At 50.7% G+C, this 22,332-nt stretch overlaps 6 protein-coding genes across 6 annotated transcripts; 4 read left to right on the forward strand and 2 right to left on the reverse strand.

Annotated features, from left to right (window-relative positions):
• Window positions 1-3,984: 3,984 nt before the first annotated feature.
• Window positions 3,985-4,612, forward strand: EsH8_II_001216 (uncharacterized protein; the record flags this gene model as incomplete). The annotated part of the gene is made up of 2 exons (XM_083264514.1): window positions 3,985-3,992; window positions 4,315-4,612. The coding sequence occupies 2 exons, from the start codon at window positions 3,985-3,987 to the stop codon at window positions 4,610-4,612; spliced, it is 306 nt and encodes a 101-aa protein (XP_083121836.1).
• A 2,604-nt stretch (window positions 4,613-7,216) lies between these two features.
• Window positions 7,217-8,338, forward strand: EsH8_II_001217 (uncharacterized protein; the record flags this gene model as incomplete). The annotated part of the gene is made up of 3 exons (XM_083264515.1): window positions 7,217-7,446; window positions 7,508-7,979; window positions 8,075-8,338. The coding sequence occupies 3 exons, from the start codon at window positions 7,217-7,219 to the stop codon at window positions 8,336-8,338; spliced, it is 966 nt and encodes a 321-aa protein (XP_083121837.1).
• Window positions 8,339-8,626: 288 nt separating this feature from the next.
• On the reverse strand, window positions 8,627-9,602 carry EsH8_II_001218 (uncharacterized protein; the record flags this gene model as incomplete). Its single annotated transcript, XM_083264516.1, has 3 exons — window positions 8,627-8,679; window positions 8,865-9,046; window positions 9,106-9,602. The coding sequence occupies 3 exons, from the start codon at window positions 9,600-9,602 to the stop codon at window positions 8,627-8,629; spliced, it is 732 nt and encodes a 243-aa protein (XP_083121838.1).
• Window positions 9,603-11,124: 1,522 nt separating this feature from the next.
• On the forward strand, window positions 11,125-12,981 carry EsH8_II_001219 (cytochrome P450; the record flags this gene model as incomplete). Its single annotated transcript, XM_083264517.1, has 7 exons — window positions 11,125-11,349; window positions 11,418-11,454; window positions 11,508-11,599; window positions 11,652-11,736; window positions 11,789-12,287; window positions 12,346-12,512; window positions 12,566-12,981. The coding sequence occupies 7 exons, from the start codon at window positions 11,125-11,127 to the stop codon at window positions 12,979-12,981; spliced, it is 1,521 nt and encodes a 506-aa protein (XP_083121839.1).
• Window positions 12,982-13,736: 755 nt separating this feature from the next.
• EsH8_II_001220 (uncharacterized protein) lies at window positions 13,737-17,845 on the reverse strand (the record flags this gene model as incomplete). Its single annotated transcript, XM_083264518.1, has 3 exons — window positions 13,737-14,629; window positions 14,705-17,050; window positions 17,110-17,845. The coding sequence occupies 3 exons, from the start codon at window positions 17,843-17,845 to the stop codon at window positions 13,737-13,739; spliced, it is 3,975 nt and encodes a 1,324-aa protein (XP_083121840.1).
• Window positions 17,846-19,883: 2,038 nt separating this feature from the next.
• On the forward strand, window positions 19,884-21,819 carry EsH8_II_001221 (cytochrome P450; the record flags this gene model as incomplete). Its single annotated transcript, XM_083264519.1, has 5 exons — window positions 19,884-20,229; window positions 20,307-21,160; window positions 21,232-21,342; window positions 21,398-21,564; window positions 21,627-21,819. 5 exons carry the CDS (start codon window positions 19,884-19,886, stop codon window positions 21,817-21,819), a joined length of 1,671 nt encoding a protein of 556 aa, XP_083121841.1.
• Window positions 21,820-22,332: the final 513 nt, after the last annotated feature.

Here is a 22,332-nt window from a genome sequence, read left to right on the forward strand (position 1 = left end):
GCAACTGTCCGGACAAGGAAGCCTCCCGTACGTGAATCACCCTCCTTACTCCCCTATTCTTTTCAGGGTAAAAGAAGGAAACTAACTGGAAATTATCCTATTCAGAGGCAGTAGAAATAATCGGGTCGATTTGCGATGTCTATAAACAGTCGTCAGGGGCTGATGCTGTTTCGTCTGCCTCGAACATTATCACGGCGGCTGCAGGCAAGGCCACTGCCACATCTTCCTCGACACCTACTTCTACCAACGCTGCCAACCCGATGGGCCACAAAATCGAGGTGGTTGTGGTTGCCGCCGCGGCTGCAATTCTTCTGTGAGCCGGCGGGGCCGATATGATCAGCTACGTATCTCGTTATAGCACAATACTGGGTTACGCTATTACTCGGTGAATATGATATCACAGAAGGATTCACACTATGGGAAACGCACTATGTCAGCGGCAGAGTACCAAGATTAGACATCTAGAGATTGGAGAAAGCTTAGAGATTCGATTCCATATTGAAATAGAACAATCATTTACCACCATAACATGCAAAATGTATTTGCTTAGTATTTTGATCTGATGTGCCAATTTTTAGAACATTAGAAACAGTTATTATTTTCTCGCCTGCATGACTGCTTGTTAGACATTGTTCTTTGACATTTTGCCTGCAACGTTTGCCAAATCATCATCTGGATGAGGTATAGCAGACAACCTAGCACCCGGCAATAGGTACAGCCCTAATACAAACTAATACACAGGCATATGATGCTGCGTGCGTTGGAACTATGAAAAGGAGGTGGCAGGATTCAATCGAGAGGTAACCGACATACCCGTTAACACCATAAGCTTTCGTGTTGGGAAATTACATAAGACGTCCCCAATGGGCGCTCGAGGGGCGCGGTGAATTCCGGCATGTTAATCTAGAGATACATTCAGTGAAGCAGAGAATAAAACCTTAGCATCGCCACAATTGCACGCCCGACTTCTGCAACATCTCCGAGAAAAGTGCGAAACGTCAGGGGCACGGAGCTTCTCACGAGCTGTTCCCGCTTTCGCCAGAGCCAACCCATCAGGCATATACCATCCCAGCGGATTTACATCGGCACAATACACGTGGCAAGGAATAAATAGGGATTAGGCAGATTCGAGGAGGGTTCATAGACTTTTTTGGTATCCAACCTTCCAAAAAGGCCAGGCGGCAAAATCGACAGGGTTGAGTTGATATTTCCAGCCATATTTGGGCCGTTCAGCTTTATTGAGGCGCCATTTGTCTTTGGTACAACTCTCTCCAGGACCGCCATTATCAGGCACCCAACATCAAACTTATACAGCCGTATTCACTCGCCAGAGGAAGGCATGTAATATCCACCGCCTGCCAGATAACATTGGGGAACAGAATTGCAAAGCAAGTACCTGAAAATAGCTAGAATAGACGACAAACAACAAATGCGATGAGGTGAAGCAAGCGCAAATTGAACCTGGAGGGTCGGTGGGCCCGGCGCGTACATCCGCGTGATATCAGCAAGTCGGCGAAGGCGAGGAATCATACGAACCGGGGGTCGCGTTAGTCTAAATTCGGACTGTCTTAACTTTCCTTGTCTGACACTAGATCGAGTAACTTCGTTAACTGCCAATGACCGCGCCAGCAAGGTCTGAGGTCGATTTCCTTTCTCAGCCAATCATGTTAGCGGTTTCAACCATGGCCCCCAGAATTCCTGCAGGGAAATGGACACCAGAAAATACGTAGAGCCCATCTATGAGTAAAGGGGTTCTATGTGAGGGAGTAAAAACCCGAGAAAAGGAGAACAGGATTGTTAGCATACGCAGTATTCGGCCTAATGCTCATAAATATGCCTTGTTTGGAGCGCATATTCGTCCGTTCTCGTCACTTCAGTGATTACGTCTGCTTGTCTTACCTGGTCTCTAAATGCTATTTAAAGTATCCAAGATCTCTCCAATGATAAGCTCATGCCTCTCTCTCGCTGCCTTTGCGATCAGAAAAGACCATTAGATTATACTATCGGCACTACGCCACATGCCCTGTCCCAGCATGTTTTCAGCATACGTCACCTACATGTGTAGCAAGAGTGGCTAAGTCTGAAAAAGTTCTACCGAGGCACCTTAACGTATCCATTTCGCAAAGCCGAGTGGTATGTGCTAATATGTACTATTGTTTGGTAATTCGATCGGCCCGTAGGCTTGGACCCGCCAACGATTCTGCCTTACTCTAACGGCGGCATCTCCGTCCCCCACACGTGCGTAAGTCGTTCACACCTGATCCATGTGATTTTCGCGGCTGTTGATAGGTGGTAATATGGGAACGTTAAGGTTTTAAATTAAGGTCCACCGCTCGCCCAAGGTGGAATCTCATAGGGCGGCGGATTAGTCTTGGAAAGGAGGGGAAACTTGGTGTGTGCGCGTGCGGACTACTCACTTCCGCTGACCTTCAATCCGAACTGTCGAACGCTGTAGTGTGACTACCCCCCCTCAAAATACCTTGGTTTTTTGCACCGTATGCATGTGTACCTGTTGTGATCTTACCTAGAAAGCCGACTGCCGATTTGCGTTTTGTTGTTCCAGATAACTTACACAAAATCCAGAAAAGGAGCCTGTCCGGCCACGAATCTGAAACCCTTGGTCACTTTTAAACTTATTACTACCATAGATTAACGTTATGGCTCAACAAAATAAAGTTACGGAGGATCACATGAGGATAGATCATCGTAGTAATGTCCCTAAAGTGGGCGTTGGCTGAGGATAGGTAGGCAGATATCAACTGCCAGTGTGCATTAATACGCCCACATATAGAGCCGATCCACTAAGAGTTAGAATAAAAATGTAGCCAATCAAATAACCACGTTTTCTGGTACTTCGCGTATCATACATTTGGGAGTGTGATGGTCGTACCGGCAAACGTTTGAGTTGCGAATAGAAACATTGCACCACTGGCGCAAGCATTCATTTCTTTTTGTCACTTTTCTCAGAAGCCGTGGCTAGAACTATTCTTATTATCGGAAGACTGCTATAGGGAGAGTAAGGTGATCAGCTTCATTTCTTTTCCCGGCATGCTATTGCCATGGAAGATTTACTTTATTCTGCAGCTCTTCAAGGCCACACGCCTGGTAATGGGTATTAGCTGGAGGGGAAAAGCGCGGGAAAGGCTAGATATCCCATCGACTGCCAGTTGACCTCACTACTAGTAGATCGCTTGAAGCTCCATTAGTCTGCGCACAAGATCCCAATTTATTTTCTTCCATTTGCTAGATTATGTCAGCCTGATGCTCTCATTGGCATTGCTCTCCCCTGCGATTTACTAATGCCAACTGGGAGTCGATGGGATAGAGTTCCCTCCTGCACTACTTTTTAAATTTGGATGAAATGCTTGGGAGCAAGGTTCATAGTAACCATGTTGGTACGTAATCACACTTGGATTCAACGTCATCGGCCAAATAATCAATGAAAAAATGACTGGGAGCTTGTAGCCGCTCTCATTTATTTTATCTAGGCCCAAAAAGAGACGACCCCTGACGCACAAGCTCACCCCGCCCGAACAACGGACCCCAGGCGACCATACAACTAGCGAGTAATTATGGGATCGTCAGCTGTACCGGAATCTGATCCATTGATGCGATGCCAGCCACTCCTTAGAGTTGTGACAGCACTTTTAAGAATGGGACACTGGCACCCTTTCAACCCACTTCAACATTTTTTGGAACAGTCTTGCTAGTCCTCTCTTTGCTCAAATATGCCAACCCCGATTTCAGAGCAACTCGACAGTCTCAGAAGGAGTATCATCGTGCTTGATGCCAGTGTCAGTCACGATGGGCAGATTCGCTCGTTTGAATTCCTTGAAGCTGTAGACTCCCTGCTGGTGGTTTTCGGTATGCATCTCCAGTCTAAGCCCAACATATCCTCGCCACAACACTGATCAGCTCCTTTTCTTTCATTAGACGCTATCGGAAACGATATCCTCGAGGGAGGGAGAGAGTCCTCTGCGGAGAATGTCTCGGTAAGTTGGATGAATGGTTAGGCCGATCCAGTGCGAGAGGGTCGGTGTAATAGGCTGCACGGAGGAACTTTGCATTGACAGGCCGTCTCGTCAGAAAATTCGAAGTTCAGCGCGATGCCTCCCGGACCACTCTGTATACCTTCAAGCTCTCATTCGAGCGGAGCGAGGAACTGGAAAACACGAGGCGACCGAAGCACTCCTGTGGCTAGTGCGGTATGTTCAACATTCCCTTCCTGTAATAGGATAACATTTCTCCTTCGGTCCTATATCACACCCGAAAACTTAATATCGAGAGCCACTCTAATTATTCACCTTGATGTAGCGGTCTCGAGTTTTATGCCGCGTCGGTGAGGCGCTTTGCGAGCAACGAGTCCGAGAAGCTGTCCGATAGCATTATAAGCGCCTACAAAGACACGCTGAAGAAGCACCACGGATTTGTCGCCAAGATGGCCGTCAGAATGGCGGTCTCCAAGACATGTCCGACTCGCGATGCACTACTCCTTAAGCTGGGTCAAGACCCGTCCATGGTCACGAATACTCTGCAGGCTTCGGCGGCCACCTTTGAGCGTATGATAGACATCTTGTCCCCGTTCCTTTGCAGGGGCGATATCAAGTTCTAGGTTTTAGCTCGAACGTGTCCATGCATTCAAAATATACAGAGTCTTCAAACCCTGGGAGTAGCGGGTGGTTTTCTGAATTAATTTGATGATTTCAATAGTTGGTTTAGGGATCTCAGATAATACGCATCATAGTCTCTGCTCCTCTTGGCGTATACGCGAGAGTTCTGTGAGGTAAATGTTTTCTGGCTCAAATAGCGCACTAGAAAAACTTGGGCATTGATAATATTTGCTGAAAGTACTAGATAAAAGCTTCTTTTGTGATTTTGGAAAGATATTCCCACGGAAGAGGTATACAAGTCGAGGGCGCCTGGCCTCAGCCTGGAGGAGCAAGCTGAAATGGGTCTGATACAAGCCATGTTAGAAGAATCGAAAGAACGGATTTTAGTTGATGATATGCTGTATAGGCTGCTTGAGTGGGCGCTGCAGCACCAAAGGAGCATGTCAAATTTCGAAACCCAAGCGGGCAAAATGTTCCGCGCTTGGCATCAAGGCACCGCAACCTGGCGATGTTGAAAATTTTAATTTCCCACTTCCGAGAGGGAATGAAATGGAAAGATGAGCGAAGTGACGCAACCATAATGCACATCATTAGGAACGTGTCATCCTCGAGTAATCAGTATGACTCGGCAAGAACACCACTCTTACAAGATAGTACCAGTCGTTGTTTCCACTTTGAGGGTGCACAGCAAAGTCCCTTCCAAGTAGTTATGCCTTTGGTGGTGATCACTGTGTATTTTAGTGTACAGGGATCTTGACGAACTAGCAGCTTTGCTTTTCTTCTACCGAGTTACTGATTATGGAAGGTGGTCGAGAGATGACACTAAAATATGTACTGCCACTGTCAAGGGGATGTAGCTCTGAACTGGTGACAGAGGCTTCGATCCTTGTTCACAATTATGGCAACCTACTTGGTGCAATCCTCGAGGTGGCAACTACAGATATTATTTCAAACGAAGCTAAGGATTGTCTACTGCGCGGCTTTGTCCGATGTATTCCTTGGCTTGTTTTTTATTCCATCCAGAATTTGGGATAATTATCCTAGTAGTTTGAGACGATATGCCTTTTTGCAGGACCATGTAGCTCCAATATGAATGACTTCTAGTGAGCAATATTAACGCCTTGGTCCAAAAATCAGATGCTCAGTGAAAACAAGACCCGTGGTGGAGCAAGCGGTTATCTAGAGTCAGTTGATGACTGGGCTACGTAGCTGACGCAAAATTTGTCCAGGGATGCTCCCCCGACCATCAAGGGTTTGAGCATGGAAAAGAGCTGATGCCGGCAGTGATAAAGGCGCTGACAATGGTTTCAAGGTAGGGGTTGTGGGCGGACTAAGGGCTCAGGCCGGGGAGGAAGACAAGGTACATTAAGGTGACGGCCTGAAGAAGGATAGTAGCTAAGATTATGTATATCTTGAACCCTGCTTGCGTCGATGTAAGGCTTGGGTATTACGTCGATCCTATTCTGGACTTCGGCAAATCAGTCCGACTTGGCCCTTTGATATGACTCAGGAGCCGATAGGGATTTAAGCTGCATTATTCGTTGGTGAATCTGTATCGGATAATCTCATAACGTGTGGGATTTCTAATGTTATGACACTGTTATGACACTGTTACGTTGATTTACCGGGCCCCTATAGCTCATAACGTAGGTGCTACTCTAATCTTATTTGCTTGTTATATACTTTATTAGGAGGTCACTTTTGTCTCCGAGGCTGGTTTAATACCCGAGTAGAGCACCTAACAGAATTTACATTTTGGTAAGTTTTTGACGTTGGACGTTGGACGTACGTTCCGGGTGATTATGCTTTGCTCATTTCTGGCGGCGGCGCATAAACCTCCTCTATTCCGTTAGTGCATTATCGGCACACCAAGGCCCTACAACGTCTTAGAAGGGATAATGAACCCGAGACGGGGAGGTTCCCGATTATAGTTTTAGCCACCTTTCTTCTTATCTTACATCACGCATGGTAATTGCCGTGGCCCTGAACTGCTAGAAGTAGGCTGGCAGTGCCGGCACGATTTTTCTGTATGCACAGTGACCAGATGGTATGGTAGGTATTGCGTATTAGAATCCGTAACAGGCCATCTACGCCACATAGAAGACATAGGGCTGTTAGTTGAATATTCTTAATGCCAAACGTAACACCAAACAGGCATCCTGCCAATCTGCCTCAAACCTGCCTAAAATTTATCATCCATCCATAAACCAGAGTCGGGGCGAATAGATCTCCACTGTGACGGGGAGGGGAATACGGAAGCACCGATTATGTACCTCCTAGTCAACCGCCTGGTTCTTCATATTCCGGTAAAAATGCCATTGTGGGTTTGTTAGTAGCAGCACTGCCATCAAAGCGGGGATGCTAATTCTGGTTCCAAGCTGGCCACTCAAAGACGAAGGCTCTTGAAGTCGCTTGTCAAGACTCCGTCGGCAAAACACAGCCACCTAACTGACCGCCATTCATGTTCATGAAAGCAGCAAGACAACCAAAATTAAGAAGAAAACTATATAAGACCTCTGTAACCTGTCCAAACTCCGTGTGTCTGCAGCAAACTACGCTTCCTTGATTATTTGCCACTTCCTTGGCCATTATACGAAACTCTCACCATGTCGATGTTATTCAGGCCCGTCACATACCTCGCCATTGCTGCGGCTCTAGCGCCTCCCGCATATGGATCATTTCTCCCGACCCCAAACAACACCATACCTGGGAAATGGCGAGAGTCGATTCCACGGACGTGGGATTATACTCTTATGCGTTCGGAGGTCTGGACTCCTGAAGCGACCCTTACAGGTTATCAAAACTGGGCCTTGGATCAGATGATGGACGGAAACGGGTCAGTTACCTGGCGGAATCTTCTATGGCCACCTAGCTAACGCTTCGAAACAACACTATAGAACCATCAACGTGTGCATGAGGTGGAACTCCAACGAGACAGTCACCGAGACAACGCGCCAGCAAATCGAGACCATGTACAAAAAGCAATATACAAACTGGTTCAAGTGGCTGGCCGGCTGGGATAACTACCCGTTCAACGAGTTCAAGTTCAATGTTATAGGCTGGGCAGTCCGAGACCGACACTTGATTCAGGGCTCAACAGACGGCTTTGAAGTCTACACTGATTTCAGAGACGATGAAGGCTGGCCGACCTGTAACCCAGGATGTTATCGCCATGAACATCCGGATGGTGACTACAGCAATTGCACTGAAGGTTACGATCAGCGTTTCCACCAGTACTTTTTGATCAACAGTGCGTGGGGGGACTTCAACATGGGCGCTGCTTCCGGACTTGGCGTTGATATTAGCCTCTACGGGTGGAAAACGATTGGTAGTAAACTGGGAGATTGGTCTATTCTGATCCATGAAATGGTAAGTTATCTGAAATTTATTGAATTTTATGACTAGAAAAACATGGTCTTGAAAGCGTACAGAGGTCAACCAGCTGACAAGTTAACTGTCTACAGGGTCACACATTCGGTTTCCCAGACTACGTCACCGATGGTACGAAGAACCACTCCCTGTGCGACATTTTGTGGACACCTCCGAATGCACCCGACGACTTTGTCATGATGCCTGGTGATGGGGGGGCGCACGTTCCTCAGGTCACCGAATTCGAGGGCTGGATGCTGCGCCACTGGTGGTCAAGGTTCTCCCGCGTGCGAGGCTGGCAGAACGACAACACGACCTTTCCGCCGCTACCCACTTGCCAGTGGGAACAGCCACAATAGCATCGTGTAACATAACAAAGCAATCCCATCATTCGGGGTATTTCCCGGTCTTGAGCTGCCTGTATTATGTACTGGGCTCCTGCTGGTACGATAGCGAAACACTGCAGCAGCCAGGCGAACTACAAATCCGTACATAGGGCAGAAGCAAAGAAAACCAATTCAACCCGCGGATATCCTTCAGTGACAACTGATTCAAGTGGTTGACCGTCTGGGACAACTGCCCAATTAAAGAGTTCAGATTCAATGACTTATTTCTTGCAATAACATACCGCTTGAAACTAGTATAATTTAGTTGCCCATTCTTTTGGCCATTCCACCATACTCCATAATCTTGGGTTGTCCTTCAGATGCCAATCTATAGTCACAAACATCTGTCTGGACCATCCACGCATGAACCAAAACGACGATTCCATAGCACTCATCAATACCGCAAAGTAAGATAAAAGGACCATCGCGTAGGGATCGACGGCCTGGATGTCTGCGATGATGCTTTCGCGAACATCATAGGGAAAGAATAATAGCATACCGATCTCAGGATGGGCGCCGGCACTCGCAATAAGTATTCCCGCTTTCCTCAGTTCGGCCACGGCATGCTCGTAGTCGGCTCGTTTGGTCTCCGGTAGATTCGCGTGGAAGAAGGAGGATAGGCGACGGAGGGCACGGAAAATATTTTGGGGGAGTGCACAGTTGTCCAGTGGCGGGTCCTCTCTTTTTAACAAAGAACCATTAGCATAGACGGCTCTAAGGTCACACTTATGAAAACATACCCAGAAACACTGTCGTGATCGTCAACGATCCAAATACCATTCGCAATGGGTGCAAGCTGAGTTCCGGGAAGCTGTGCTTGGCATGGGAGTAGAACGTTACGGAATCCGCGCACCAATACAAACAATTTGAGTATTTCCGAGACCGTCCCGAGGGTTGGTGTCTTCTGGGTTTGCGCCGCCAGGGAGCAGACATAAAGAACGACCGTCGTAGAAAAGCAAAAGGCGGGTTTCCAATTTTCGTCTCCAATGTAAAACAGAGCAGTACGGAAGCCTTCGAGTCCGCATGTCTGGTGGTACGCGGCAACATTGAGATACTTCTCGCGCTGGGAGGGTACGAGATAGGCCTTGTGTACGGCTGCGACGGCTAGAAGACCATGCGTGACGAAGGGGTGGCTGTAGCCCATCTCGGGCACAACGGTACGCCAGACGTACTGAGCATCGGCGCGAAGGGCGATAGTGTTGGCTGTGATAGTGGAGTAGTGGTGCATTAGTTCCATGTCAGAAGCCCAGGTCTTTAATGTGAGAGGGGAAAGAGGCGATAGGTGGCTGGCAAGAGGGTCAATGCTAGGGATAGCAGGCAACGAATATGATCCGCTGTCAGAGCGGCTTCTAAGATCTGGCGATGTAGTCGAACGGGATGGCCGGACTGGACGGGGTTCGCGTATAGCAGCAGATGAAGAGTAAACACAGAGGACCCCACGGCGTTTACAGTCGAGGCAAGATGGGCGCGATTCGTCGCACTACAGCACCATGTGAGAAGAAAACGCTCCCAACACGCTGAACGAAATACGAAAAGAAGCGATGCGAAGAATGCAAACATGGGGGTTTCGCGATTCCTATCGTACCTTGACCTTTCTGCGCCGACACTCCTTGCATCCATTGCGGGACTTGAGGTGGGAACGTCGGGTGACCATATTTCTCCGTCATAAAGGATTATGGTCCAAATGATAGGTTTGTTATTTCCGGATATTTCTGGATTGATCGTGCTGTAGGATCAGCAAGCCATAAAGCGTGACAGATTCTGGTTATCGTATGCAACGGTAGAAAAGAGGGATGGCGTCGGCTTGAAGAGGAATGTCAGGTGGATCACTAAAGTTTAAAGCGTAGCGACTGAAGGGAGCAAAGCGAGCAAAGCGAATAAGCGAATAAGCGAAAGCGAGCAATAAACCAACCACTCGCACGCATTTCAGCTCGAATTATCCGTACTAAGGCGGGAATTGTCTAATGTTAAAGCGGGGTGAGCATGGTACCCCCAGGTTTGCCTTACGACAATGAGCCGTGCTTCACATGAAACTGGAACAACATGGATAACGGGAAAACGCGCTCGAACTCCTTCGTGTTCTGACGTTACGACTGGCGGACCAATCTCTAAGCGATCGTTCATCGCTTCGCTTCTGCGAGCGAGTAGCGACCAGGCCACAACTCAAAATCATATCCTAAGCGTCAAGGTGCCACTGACCACCACTCACACAAAGAGCCACGAGTCAGACAGGTTGAGACAGCCCTTTTGTGACTCGTAACAATGCATTCTATTCCCAGTCAAAGACCGCTTAGCACTGCAAAAGATACCAGATCTTTACGAGACACTAACCCATACTGCGTGTTCGCGATTCTAGCTACATGAACCCAAATGTTCGCGGACACGACGAAGATCCGAAGGGACTTCGCTCACGGAATCCCGGGCATCACGCCCCGCATGCCCCAGTATTATCATAATAGATTGAGCGACACTATTGACTAGGCTATAGTACTTAGCAGCACCTCGTTCCTCATTGGCTACAAGCACAAGGCGAAAGGGTATCGCTTGACTCCTTGGCTGGAGATCTGTTAAGCGGCCAGGTACTGCTCGAGTTGAGATTTGGACTTCATTGTTGATTACTAAATCGTCCTGGCGGTTAAGTAACCTTTGACATTTATATAAATACGTAAATAAGATCGATTGGCCCGAAAGATGGGAAGTTTGCCACTACCTATTGATTTCAACTTTACAATTTATCTTTACATCTTGTCGACTTCAAAATGAGCACCACACTCTACGAAAGATTCTTGGAGGAACTGTCCCCAAGGCTGCCTGTTCTTTCGGCGAGCGTTATCCTCATAGTCACGGCATTGTTTGCACAGGCTTTCTTCAAGACCGATCTTTTGACAGGTGTTCCTACAGTCGGCAAGGGAAGCAAGGGGGCTAGGAGAAAGCAGTATGCCTCAGGTGGCGCCTGGGAACTGTATGAGGAGGGTTATAGAAAGGTATGTATTCGTTCCGAAATACATCTGATTTAGAAACTCGAAATAACCCGAATCTCTCGTACATCTAGTTCAAGGATGGCATCTTTCGTCTCACCACCGCTTGCAGTACACGGTTGCGCATCCTCTCAAAATATAATCAGAAAGCTGATTTCTACCAGGATCCGAAAGTATTGTGGTAGCCTCAAAGTATATGGCAGAGCTCAAGAAGCTGCCTGATGACGTCCTCAGTTTTACAGGAGCCGCAAACGAAGTGTGTTCTTTTCGACATTTTCTTATCAGCCGTTGAACTGACAACAATCTAGTCCCTGCAAACAGATTATACACACGTGGACTCCAACGCCCCCGCCCTACCACATATTGTCAAAACCATGCTTACACCTGCACTGGGTAACTTCCTTCACCTGTTATCTGCCCGAACCTGGCTCATTGTACTTCACAGTTAGACTGAATCCGGTTATCTCTAATGAAGTTGTCGAAGCAATGACCTTGGAGTTGCCTCAATCTGGGGATTGGGAAGAGGTCGACATCACAGCCAAGCTACTACGCATCGTCGCCATGGTTTCCGGGAGGATTTTTGTCGGCCCTGAACTCTGCCGCAATGAGAAATACCTCGATGCCGCCATCAACTACACCGTTGACGTCATGGTCGCTGTTTACATGGTAGGGCTCGTGCCGCTTTGGCTCCGACCTGTCTTGGCTCCTCGTCTTCCTTACGTCAAGAAGGTGGCCCAAAGGGTTGAAGAGGCCGATGAGTTTCTACGGCCCCTTGCCAAAAAACGTAAAGAGGCGTCTAGAGACTCAGATGCTGAGGCGCCTGAAGACATGTTGCAGTGGATCATCAATTCCCAAGGCGATGCTGATGACAAAGATATTGCCAAATTGCAGCTCAATGTCAGCATGGCGGCTATTCACACCACCACCCTTACAACGGTTAATGCGTCAGTCAAACGCTCTTTTGCCTACCAGGTATATTAAGATTTGCTAACCTAAGGGCAGACTTTACACTCTTGCTGCCATGCCGCACTTGGTCCCTGAGCTTCAAGATGATGTTAGACAAGCTGTGGCAGCATCTGAAGGCGAATTTGGTAGCTCCGCTTTGCAAAACATGAAGAAGTTGGACAGTTTTCTCAAGGAGACCATGCGATGCTATCCTTTAAATGCCGGTGGGTTTCTGTGATTAAACGAAACATGCAGCGGTTTACTAATATTGAATCAGCTTCCTTCCAACGCAAAGTTCTCAAACCTTTTGTACTGTCAAACGGCCAAGTCATCCCTGCTGGTGTCATTGTCGAGGTCCCCGCAGGAAGCATCGCTGCCGACAGTTCAATTTTTGAAAACGCCGGTGTCTTTGATCACCTTCGCTATTACAACCTTCGACAGTCTAAAGGAAATCAGAAATCGGGCACAAAGGCAGCCGAAGTCGTTGCGAACAGCCAATTTATCAGCGTCAGCGAGTCGAGTCTGACCTTTGGGTATGGGCGGCATGCGTGTCCTGGCAGGTTTTTCGCTGCCAATGAGATCAAGATGATCATGGCCAACATCTTGCTTCATTATGAAGTAAAGAACCCCGAAGGCGTGACAGAGAGGCATAAGAATATCCGAAATGGCTCACAGGTCAGCAAAGTCCCATAGGATCCAAAACATTGCCTTTCAGACAGGGCTTAAGGATATGCTAACACTCATGGTAGATGAACCCTGATCATACGAAGAAGATCATGCTTAGAAAGCTTTGATAAGAATCCGCAGGTATGGAGAAATGCATAGGATAATTGGCTCCAAGATCCGTACACCCAGCCTGTCCGTCAACGCGAAATTGTTGCAACCCAACAGGACAGAGGGGACAAAGACCCACCTCGTCGCAAGGTTGCAGGTGGCAAAGCCTTTATTTGGACAGACATTGCAGTCTCCCATAACTCCGTAGGAAAGAAGAATTGCAGCAAGTCACGTAAAGTAGTACTAAATTGGATAATAGCTTATCTGTAAGGGGCTCCCTCTACACTAGGCTCCTGCTGCTACAATAATTTCTCCGTCAGTGAAAATCGGCCTGGCGGAAATTCTTCTTTGACTTTTCTCGTCTGCTCTACTAACTGACACCTTCCTCTTTAGCCCTGTTAACCCTTGTTTTAGGGGATTTGAGGATCCAGTCATTTACGGAAACGAGAACGAGGTGGGTGACAGGCGGTGGTGTGGCCCGGCACTGACACATGATCGTCCTCATTATGCCCACTCCCATTGTTCAGGGTATATTCCCTGTATGACCGATACCTTCATAATCCATTACATGCATACGAGACATTCAATGTGACTGAGTTGGAACGGCAAATACGCTAACCCAGTTTGAATATGGAGTAAGTTCGCTCGCTATGTTGTGATGGCAGCAGCCGCGCTCAGACACCTGCAACAACCTCTCTGTCCAGCGACTGAGCCAAGACCATGTCATAATACCGCCCCCGCCTCTGGAACAGTTCCTCATGGGTGCCCTCCTCGGCCACCTGACCTCGGTGCAGCACAAAGATGCGGTCGCAGCGCTGTATAGTTGACAGACGATGAGCAACGGCAATAGTGGTTCGGCCGGGCTTCTCCCGCGCGACCGCCTCGATGGCGGCCTGCACCAGCGCCTCGTTGGCCGTGTCTAGTGCGCTGGTGGCTTCGTCAAACAGCAGCACCTCCGGCTCGCGGATGAGTGCCCGCGCGATTGCGAGGCGCTGGCGCTGACCTCCAGAGAGAGCGACGCCGCGGTTTCCGACGTCGGTCGCGTACCCGTCGGGCAAGCTGCTGATAAAGTCGTGCATGTTGGCCGACCGGCAGGCCCGCTCCACGCGCTCGTCTGCATCGGGCGCCGCCGCTTCGTCATCCGGAAGACCGAGGAGAATGTTATCGCGGATGCTGCCCTGGAACAGCGCCGTTTCTTGCGACACAAGGCCGATGCGGGAACGGTGGAATTGCACGTCCAGGTCTCGGAGGGGCGTGCCCTCAACGAGGAGCTGTCCGGAGCTGATGTCGTAAAATCGCTCTAGGAGGGCAACCATGGTGCTCTTGCCGCAACCCGAGGCGCCTACGATGCCGACGGACTGGCCCTTTTGAATCTTGAGGTTAAGACCGTGTAGTACAGAACGGCTGGGCCGGCTGGGATATGCGAAGGTTACGTCGCGGAACTCAATGGCCACCGAACTCGTCACGCTCGCCGGCAGTTCCTTGACGCCGGAGGAGGTGTTTATGGGAGGCTGCGATGTGCGCAAGTCAATGATGTGGTTTGCCGCCGAGTGTGCTTTTGAAACGTCTGTTCCGAGGGGTCAATATTTTTTTGGTCTTGCGAACGCTACTGGGGATAAGTGAGTTTTTTGAAGCAACTTACTTGATGAAAAGCCAAACAGGACGCCGCCCGATTGCGACCCCATTAGCACCGCCATGAAGACAATGAAGAATGTCCGCATATCGTAGTGACCCTCAGACAACAGCTTGCCGCCATACCAGAAGGCCAAGCCTGTCACGGCCATGTTGATACTCTCGGCAAATGCATGGACAATCATGGTGATCATCTTGCTCCGCAGCTCCCGGCTGGCACACTCATCAAGGCGCGATTGGAAGCCGTTCAGAATCTTGTCTTCCAACGTTAAGCTGGAGACGGTGCGGATGGCGCCGACGGCCTCGGATGCGAAGCGGGCGCTCTCCAGATACATCTGGGTCAGGCGATCCTCGTTAGCCATCTCGAGGCGCAGACGGAAGAAGCCGGCACCGAAAAGCGTCGGCATGCCGCCCGCGATGACGACCAGGCCAAGGCGCCATCCCATGGCGACTGCCAGAACGAAACACGAGATGATGTCGACGAAGATGACGATGATCAGAGCAAGGTTGGTGGAAAGCAAGTTCTGAAGCCTCTGGGGATGCAGCGAGAGCCTGCTGGTCATCTCGGACGCGCCGTGGCCCGTGGTGTCAAAGAATGCGACGTCCTGCCGCAGCATGGCGTCGAAGTATCCACGGCGGTAGAAGCGCGTTGTGTGGAACGATGCCACAGTCCAGAAGAACCCGACGCCGAGGTAGCACACGAAAACACCCAGACTGAAGACGAAGTACATCAGTGCCCAGAAGTTGCCGCGCTCTACCAGGTGGTTGCCGGGAGGGAGCTGCAGCGTCGGAAGACTGGATCCGAACAGGACGGCTTGCGCGGGGAAGAGACCGCCGCCAGCTGCCGAGGAGAGGATTCCAAAGAGCCAGATTGGCCAGATGTGCCAGTGCTCCTTCCAGATGATGATTTTGAGGCACTTTACGATGGAAAGCTTGCGGGAAACGTCCGCGTCTTCGTCCTTGGCCTCGTCTTCATCCTCTGTCGGGTCTGCGACCAGATGAGATTGTTTGGTTGCGGACTTGGACAAGGCTACCGGTTTGTCCTCTACGCCTTCGACTGAGCTATCATCTCTACTTGGAACCTCTGAGGACGCATATGTCTCAATACCCGCTGGTGCAGCTGCTGCCTCGCTCGTATTGAGTGTCTGGGCATTGACGAGCTGGTGGTACGCTCCCCCCAGATCAAGCAGCTGCTGGTGAGTGCCCTGCTCTACGACCTCGCCCCGACTAATCACAACGATCTTGTCGGCTTTCTGGACCGTTGAAAGTTTGTGCGCAATCATGATTGTGGTACGTTGCTTAGAGACATTGTCGAGGGAGGCCTGCACTTTCCTCTCTGCCGTGGGATCCAGGGCCGAGGTGGCTTCATCCAGCAAGAGTATTTGCGGGTTGGAGATGACACTTCGAGCAATGGCAACACGCTGCTTTTGGCCTCCACTCAACAGAGCGCCACGTTCTCCGACTCTGGTGTCGTACTTTTGCGGCAGCTCCTGGATGAAGTCATCCGCGAACGCCTGAATACATGCCTGTCGGACGAGTTCCCGCTTCTCAGGCTCGGGGAGGTCGTTCATGGGTGTCCCATAGAGCCCGTGTACAACGTTGTTGTAGATTGTGTCGCTGAATAGCACTGGCTCTTGTTGAACGAGGCCGATCCTCCCACGCAGCCATCGGAGGTCCAAGTCGGCAATGTCATGACCGTCCACGTGGATGGATCCGCTGGTCGGGTTGAACCACCGTTCGGCCAGGCCAACAATGGTACTCTTTCCGGACCCAGACGCACCCACCAGCGCCGTGACCTTACCGGCCTCGAAGGTGAGGCTGACGTCGCGCAAGACTTGGACAGAGGGCCGCGACGGATAAGCAAAGCTGATGTTGCGTAGCTCGACCAGGCCTTCGCATTTGCTGGGCCGCTCGCCTGTGTCCGCCAGGGGATCGATCTCGGACTTGCGGTCTACCATCTCGAACATGCCCTTGGCGGCAGCCGAAGCCTTGGCGAAGTCGCCGAACCCCGGGGCCACGTTGGAAGCAGCGTTTGTGCCCAAGAGGACCGCGAGCAGCACCGAGATGATTTGCCCACCGCCGCCGATCTCGCCGTTGTTGAGCAGCTTTACGCCGTAGAACCAGGCAAGCGAGTAGGCGCAGTAGATGGTGAAGAACTCGACACTCCACTGAACCCCGATGACGGGGCCCTTGCGGAAGCCGAGCTTCTGCGCCGCGGCCAAGTAGTCGTCGTACTTGCGGCTCAGCTTAGCACTGGCATTGTAAGCCGTCACAATGCGGGTCGAACCCAGAGCCTCCTCGACCAGGCCACCGGCGCGGTTGTATATCTCTAGGATCTTTGCCTCGATCTTGGCGTCTGGCGGCATATTCTCATTAGCACTGGAAATTCTGTGTGGGAGAGCAAAGCGCACTTACCGAGGCCGAAGGTGATTTTGAACCCGATGAAGAGAACGGGCAGCGAGGTAGCCGTGACAAGGGTGAGCTTCCACTGCCGCGTAAAGGCTACCACGAAAGCGGCGACGAACATAGACATGTTCTGGATGAGACTGCCGACCTTCTCGGTGCTGCCGTTTTCCACCATGTCGGCGCTGTTGGAGATGGTGGACGCGACGGTGCCAGGCGCGCAGGAGTCGATGAAGGAGACATCCTGGCGGATCATCGACCGGATGAAGTCGACGCGGAATGCCCTCGTCACGCGAATGCCCACCAGACCGAAGCACGTGGAATGCACGTAGACGAGGAAAAAGCGGCCGATGAAGAGATAGAGCAGCCAGAGGGCGTTCTTTGACATGTTGCGGTAGAGGTCCTGCCCCGAAATGCTGCCATTTTCGTAATTATTGAACTGGTTTACCGAGGAGCCAAACACCACCGTCATCAGCGGTGGGAGAATACCGGAGGCGATGGCAGCAACCAGGCCGATGAGCCGGAGGGCGTGATCCAGCGGCGTCGAGTAAGACCAGTGCACACGGAAGAAGAAGTGGAGCGACCCGGGCTTCTTCTCCTTGCTGTCTTTGGCCTTGCCAGCATCAATTTGATCGCTGCTGCTTATCGCATTGTCGGCCTGCCCCGATGCGCTGTGTCTGGAGTTGACGGCGGTGTCTGTCTCGGCGAGCGTGGCAGGGGGAGCCGACTTCTCTCCAAGGTCTGCCATCTAGGATGCGGGCGCGCGCAAGTGCGTGCTACCGTTCTCGCCACCGACGGAATTGTCCTCTGAACAAAATCGAGGACCTTTCGCCGAGCAAGATGAGTAGTGTCCCAGTTGTTGACGAACAAGAAATCCTACCACAACCGTTTGCAAGTGGCAAGGGAACAGAGGGGAGAAGAAGTTGCGCGGCGCCTGTTGGAATCGGGGGTTGTTTTTTTGGACAATTGAACAGCCACAAGGCGGCCCAGATATCAGTTCCACGAGCCGCATGACCGTAAAAGCTGTAACGGCGCAGCGTTTTCGCTTACGATGCATCCAAAATGATTCATGGCCACACAGGGGACGGAAACGCGAAAGCGGAAGGTCATTTCGTATACAAATGATGCAAACCTATGGGTCTTTTGCGGCATGTAGGGGTTCTGGAGTCTAGACCAAGTCGAATCCCTGAACAACATGTCTGATTGGTTCGGGGAAGGCTCCTGATCTGCGGTTGGTGCTTATCACGTTGGTTGTCTGCTTGGCCCGTCGCAAGCACTGTGTTCACGCCCATGGATTATTGATTAAAATAAACACTGCTGGGGTCGGAATATAAAAGATATGAGCTGACATGAAATACGTGTAGAGTCCAGAACGCCGGGGGAGTATCCGTTGCGGGTCGTCCCGTACGTACTATCTGCCCGGGCAGGGGAGGGGAGCAAGGGGGAGGGGTGTCTCCGCGAAGATTGACACGCCCTCACATATCCCGCCAATTACAGTTTTGTTGCCCTGTACGGGGCTAGAGACGGCTCAGAGATGCATATGGTCGAAGGCCTAGATTCAAGTGCTTGGCCTACAGGATGTTTGTAGCACCCTGTAAGCTTACAAAACGAGGAGGCGTACTGCTATCTGCCCCTCAACCAGGGCCTCCGCGATGTTCTAGCCATATGTAACGTATGTCGGTGTTGTGACCGCGGTTACAATGCATGAAGGGACGTTTGTATGCAGGGACCGCTATTTCTACGCGGCAGGGTGGGATACTATTAGCCGCGACATGGCATGCAGGGACCTCGGACGCGGGCAGGCATTTCACTTTCCGATTACATGAACCCATGCAAGATCCTGCTCTCAGAAGTATCACTACAAAGCAGATACTTCAGATGCAGGTAAGCAAGAAAGCCTACTCTGAGGCCTAGATCTCGTTCGCTTCAATGATGTGCTTCGGAAACAGCCCGAGCCTGGAGAGAGACAGGGGTGCAACGGCTGAAGCCTCGCGATGCAAGGTTGAGACTGCATGCTTCTCTACACGTGTACATGTGCGGAAGATTGTATGCAGGGTCTATGGTTTCGGCCCAAAAGCTGACTTCCGCGGCTTACACGCATTTGGGAGGAGGAACGACAAGATGTCGAGTGCATTCGGCATCTGTAAACGCGGCCTCTAAGCCATTTGGACGCAAATGAGGAGGCGGAGACCGTCATCGGGCGGCTGCAATCGGATCTATCACGAATCTTGTAACGTAACGTGTGATTCCTCCAATCATTCCTTGTCTGACCTGGCTGTCTTTCGGCAAAACGGAATTCCGCGTGAAAACCTTCAGATGCATTATCGCAGGCAGCCAGCCACGCTGTCAAGACTATACTCGGCTAGCCAATGGGGAAGAGCAGGGGGGGAGGGAGGAAGGGGGAAAGCAAGGCTTCCCCCCGGGACATGATTCTGCAGATGGGAGAGAGGGGTAAGCTTCAGTGTAGCAATGTGCTCGGAAACGAGGTCCTGCGCTAGATGATGGCGGTTGGGTGTCGAACGATAGCTGGACCGGGGGATCGTGTGATGGCAGACAGCAAGCCGAGAGGGACAGCGAACGACGCGAAGCATGGTCTATCGAATATGGCAGGCGAGCGAGCATACTGGTAGGATTGTGGGCTTTACCTTGACGCCGAGATGAGGTTCATGTGTAAGTGCCTGGCAATAAAACTAGTCGTTGGCCCTCATGAATTATTTTCTATCTCCAGGTTCTTTCTATTTTATTTTCACGTAGAAATATTTTTGACGCACTCCGTTTCTTCCAAAATGTCCAACATAGAGGTTTTGATCAATACTCTGCCCCCCGATGCGGTTGTCATCGAGGAGCCCAACGGCACTCTCTCCTCGCTGGTAAGCATCTTCCCAAAGACAGAGTTTCTGTCGTCACTAGGCAATCTAGGTGAGACGAATCGTGGCGAGCTGGCCCGTCGCTTGTTCTTCATCTGGGCAGGCTACATTGTCCTACGATGCATCTACAACCTTTACTTTCATCCTCTTCGTAAGATCCCCGGTCCATGGCTGGCGGCCATGACGCCGCTCTGCGACTTTTGGTACGATGCTGTCAAGGGCGGCAACTACCTCTGGGAGATCCAGAAGATGCATGAAAAATACGGTACGCTCCATCTACTTCCTTTCCCTTTCCGTCAGACGACAACGTGCAGTCACTTGCACGGATTGCTGATTATCTAGGCCCCATTGTTCGCATCAACCCCAACGAAGTTCACATTGACGACCCGGAATACTACCAAAACGTCTACGTGGGCGGCACTCACCGCGTCAACAAGGACTCGTCCACCGTAGCCGGCTTTGGGGTCCCTGCATCTGTAGCAGCCACTGTGAACCATGCGCAGCACCGCTCCCGCCGCGGCTACATGAACCCTTACTTCGCCAAGCGGTCCATCGTGTCCATGGAGCCCCAGATTCACGAGCGCATCACGGCCATGCTGAACCGCCTCGACGGAGCCCGCAAGGAGGGCACCAAAATCTCGTTGGACCTCGCGTTCTCCGCCATGACGGCCGACATCATCACCCAGCGCTTCTTCGGCTACCACTACGACTACCTCAGCATCCCAAGCCTGGTTTCACCCATCCGTGAGGCCTTCAAGGGTGTTTCTGAAATCTTCCACTGGACTCGCTTCGTGCCGTGGGCCATCAAATACCTCAAGAAGCTGCCCATCCCCATCATCCGCCTCATCCTGCCACCTGTCGCCGAGCTTCTCCTTCTGCAGGAAGACATCAAGATCAACATCAAGAAGAAGCTCGCCAACAAGGAAGATAGCTCCGCGTCCAAGTCGATCATGATCGAGGCCCTCGGAGACCCGCACGTTCCTGCCCAGGAGCGCACCATGAAGCGTCTTGTAGACGAAGGCCAGGTCATCATTTTCGCTGGAACGGAGACCTCGTCGAGATCGCTCGCCGTCGGCATGTTCTACTTGCTCGATAACAAGTCCCTCGTCACCAAGGCCCTCGCCGAGCTTTCCAAGGTTGACCACATCCCCGACGAAGAGCTCACAATGAAGGATCTCGAGACGCTGCCTTTCATGGTAAATCTTCGTCCCTGTTTACTGACGGCGTACGTAGCCGAGGATTTCCAATTAGTTAACAAATTTCCCAGACTGGCATTGTTAAAGAGGCCATCCGCCTTTCTTATGGACCCATCACCCGTCTTCCCCGCGTCTTCACCAACGAGACGCTTCAGTACAAGGACCATGCCATTCCCCCTGGAGTAAGTGATCCTACCATCTTCCAGAGCTTTCGAGCGTATTTGCTAACGAAACCAGACGCCTGTAAGTCAGTCGACGTATTTCGTGCACACTAACCCCAAGTGCTTCGCGGATCCCTTCACCTTCAACCCAGACCGCTGGGTGGAGGCGGCCAAGACAGGATTTCCTCTCGAGAGGTACCTCACGAGTTTCACCAAGGGTTCCCGACAGTGTCTCGGTATCGGGTGAGTAAAAAGATGCCAGTTTGTTCTTCTGTAGCGAGATTCTGATAACAGCCGAATTCCAGCTTGGCCCACGCGGAGCTGTACATGACATTCACCCGCGTTCTTCGCAACTTCGATATGGATCTGGTGGACACGTCGGTCGCCGACGTCCAGGTCCACAATGTCTTGATTATCGGCCAGCCCAAGTTCGAGAAGGGCAAGGGTGAAGGACAGGGCGAGGTCGAGGTGATGGTGACGCGCAAGCTGAGATCCTGAGATGGTCCCGGTTCCGTGGAGGCATGGATGTCTAATCTTGGGTCAAATGATGCACGGGGCATTTATTGAAGGCCAGGAAAATCAGTGGAAGATCTTTATGAGAGTGCAGGAATCATAGGGTATATTTGGGTGTTTAGATTGTTATTTGAATGATTTGTCTGATCGATTTCTTTCATTGTTTTCATTTGCCTGTTTTACCCTGCTAGCAAAGTAATTTGTGGTGACTTTCGAATTACTTGCGATTTGGTGCATTTTGTGTAAACATATTCTATCTTCTAGGTGCCTGACCACCTAAACATTATCAAGTATGCATTTCATTCTCTATGACAATAAATGATCGGAGGTTAGACTTTCTATCATATTTCAAAGCAGGAAGGCTCCAGAATCAGTATGTGGACAACGTGAGCTGCTTTTTGTACAAGACGACCAATGAAGTTCCCATGGTTTACTGTGAAGAAGGCAACACTACATGACGGGTAGCCAAAATGGAAGTACATTCACTTAAACCTTCAT

The sequence above is a fragment of the Colletotrichum jinshuiense genome, chromosome 2, assembly GCF_051148585.1.
Source record: "Colletotrichum jinshuiense chromosome 2, complete sequence".
Taxonomy (NCBI): Eukaryota; Fungi; Ascomycota; class Sordariomycetes; order Glomerellales; family Glomerellaceae; genus Colletotrichum; species Colletotrichum jinshuiense.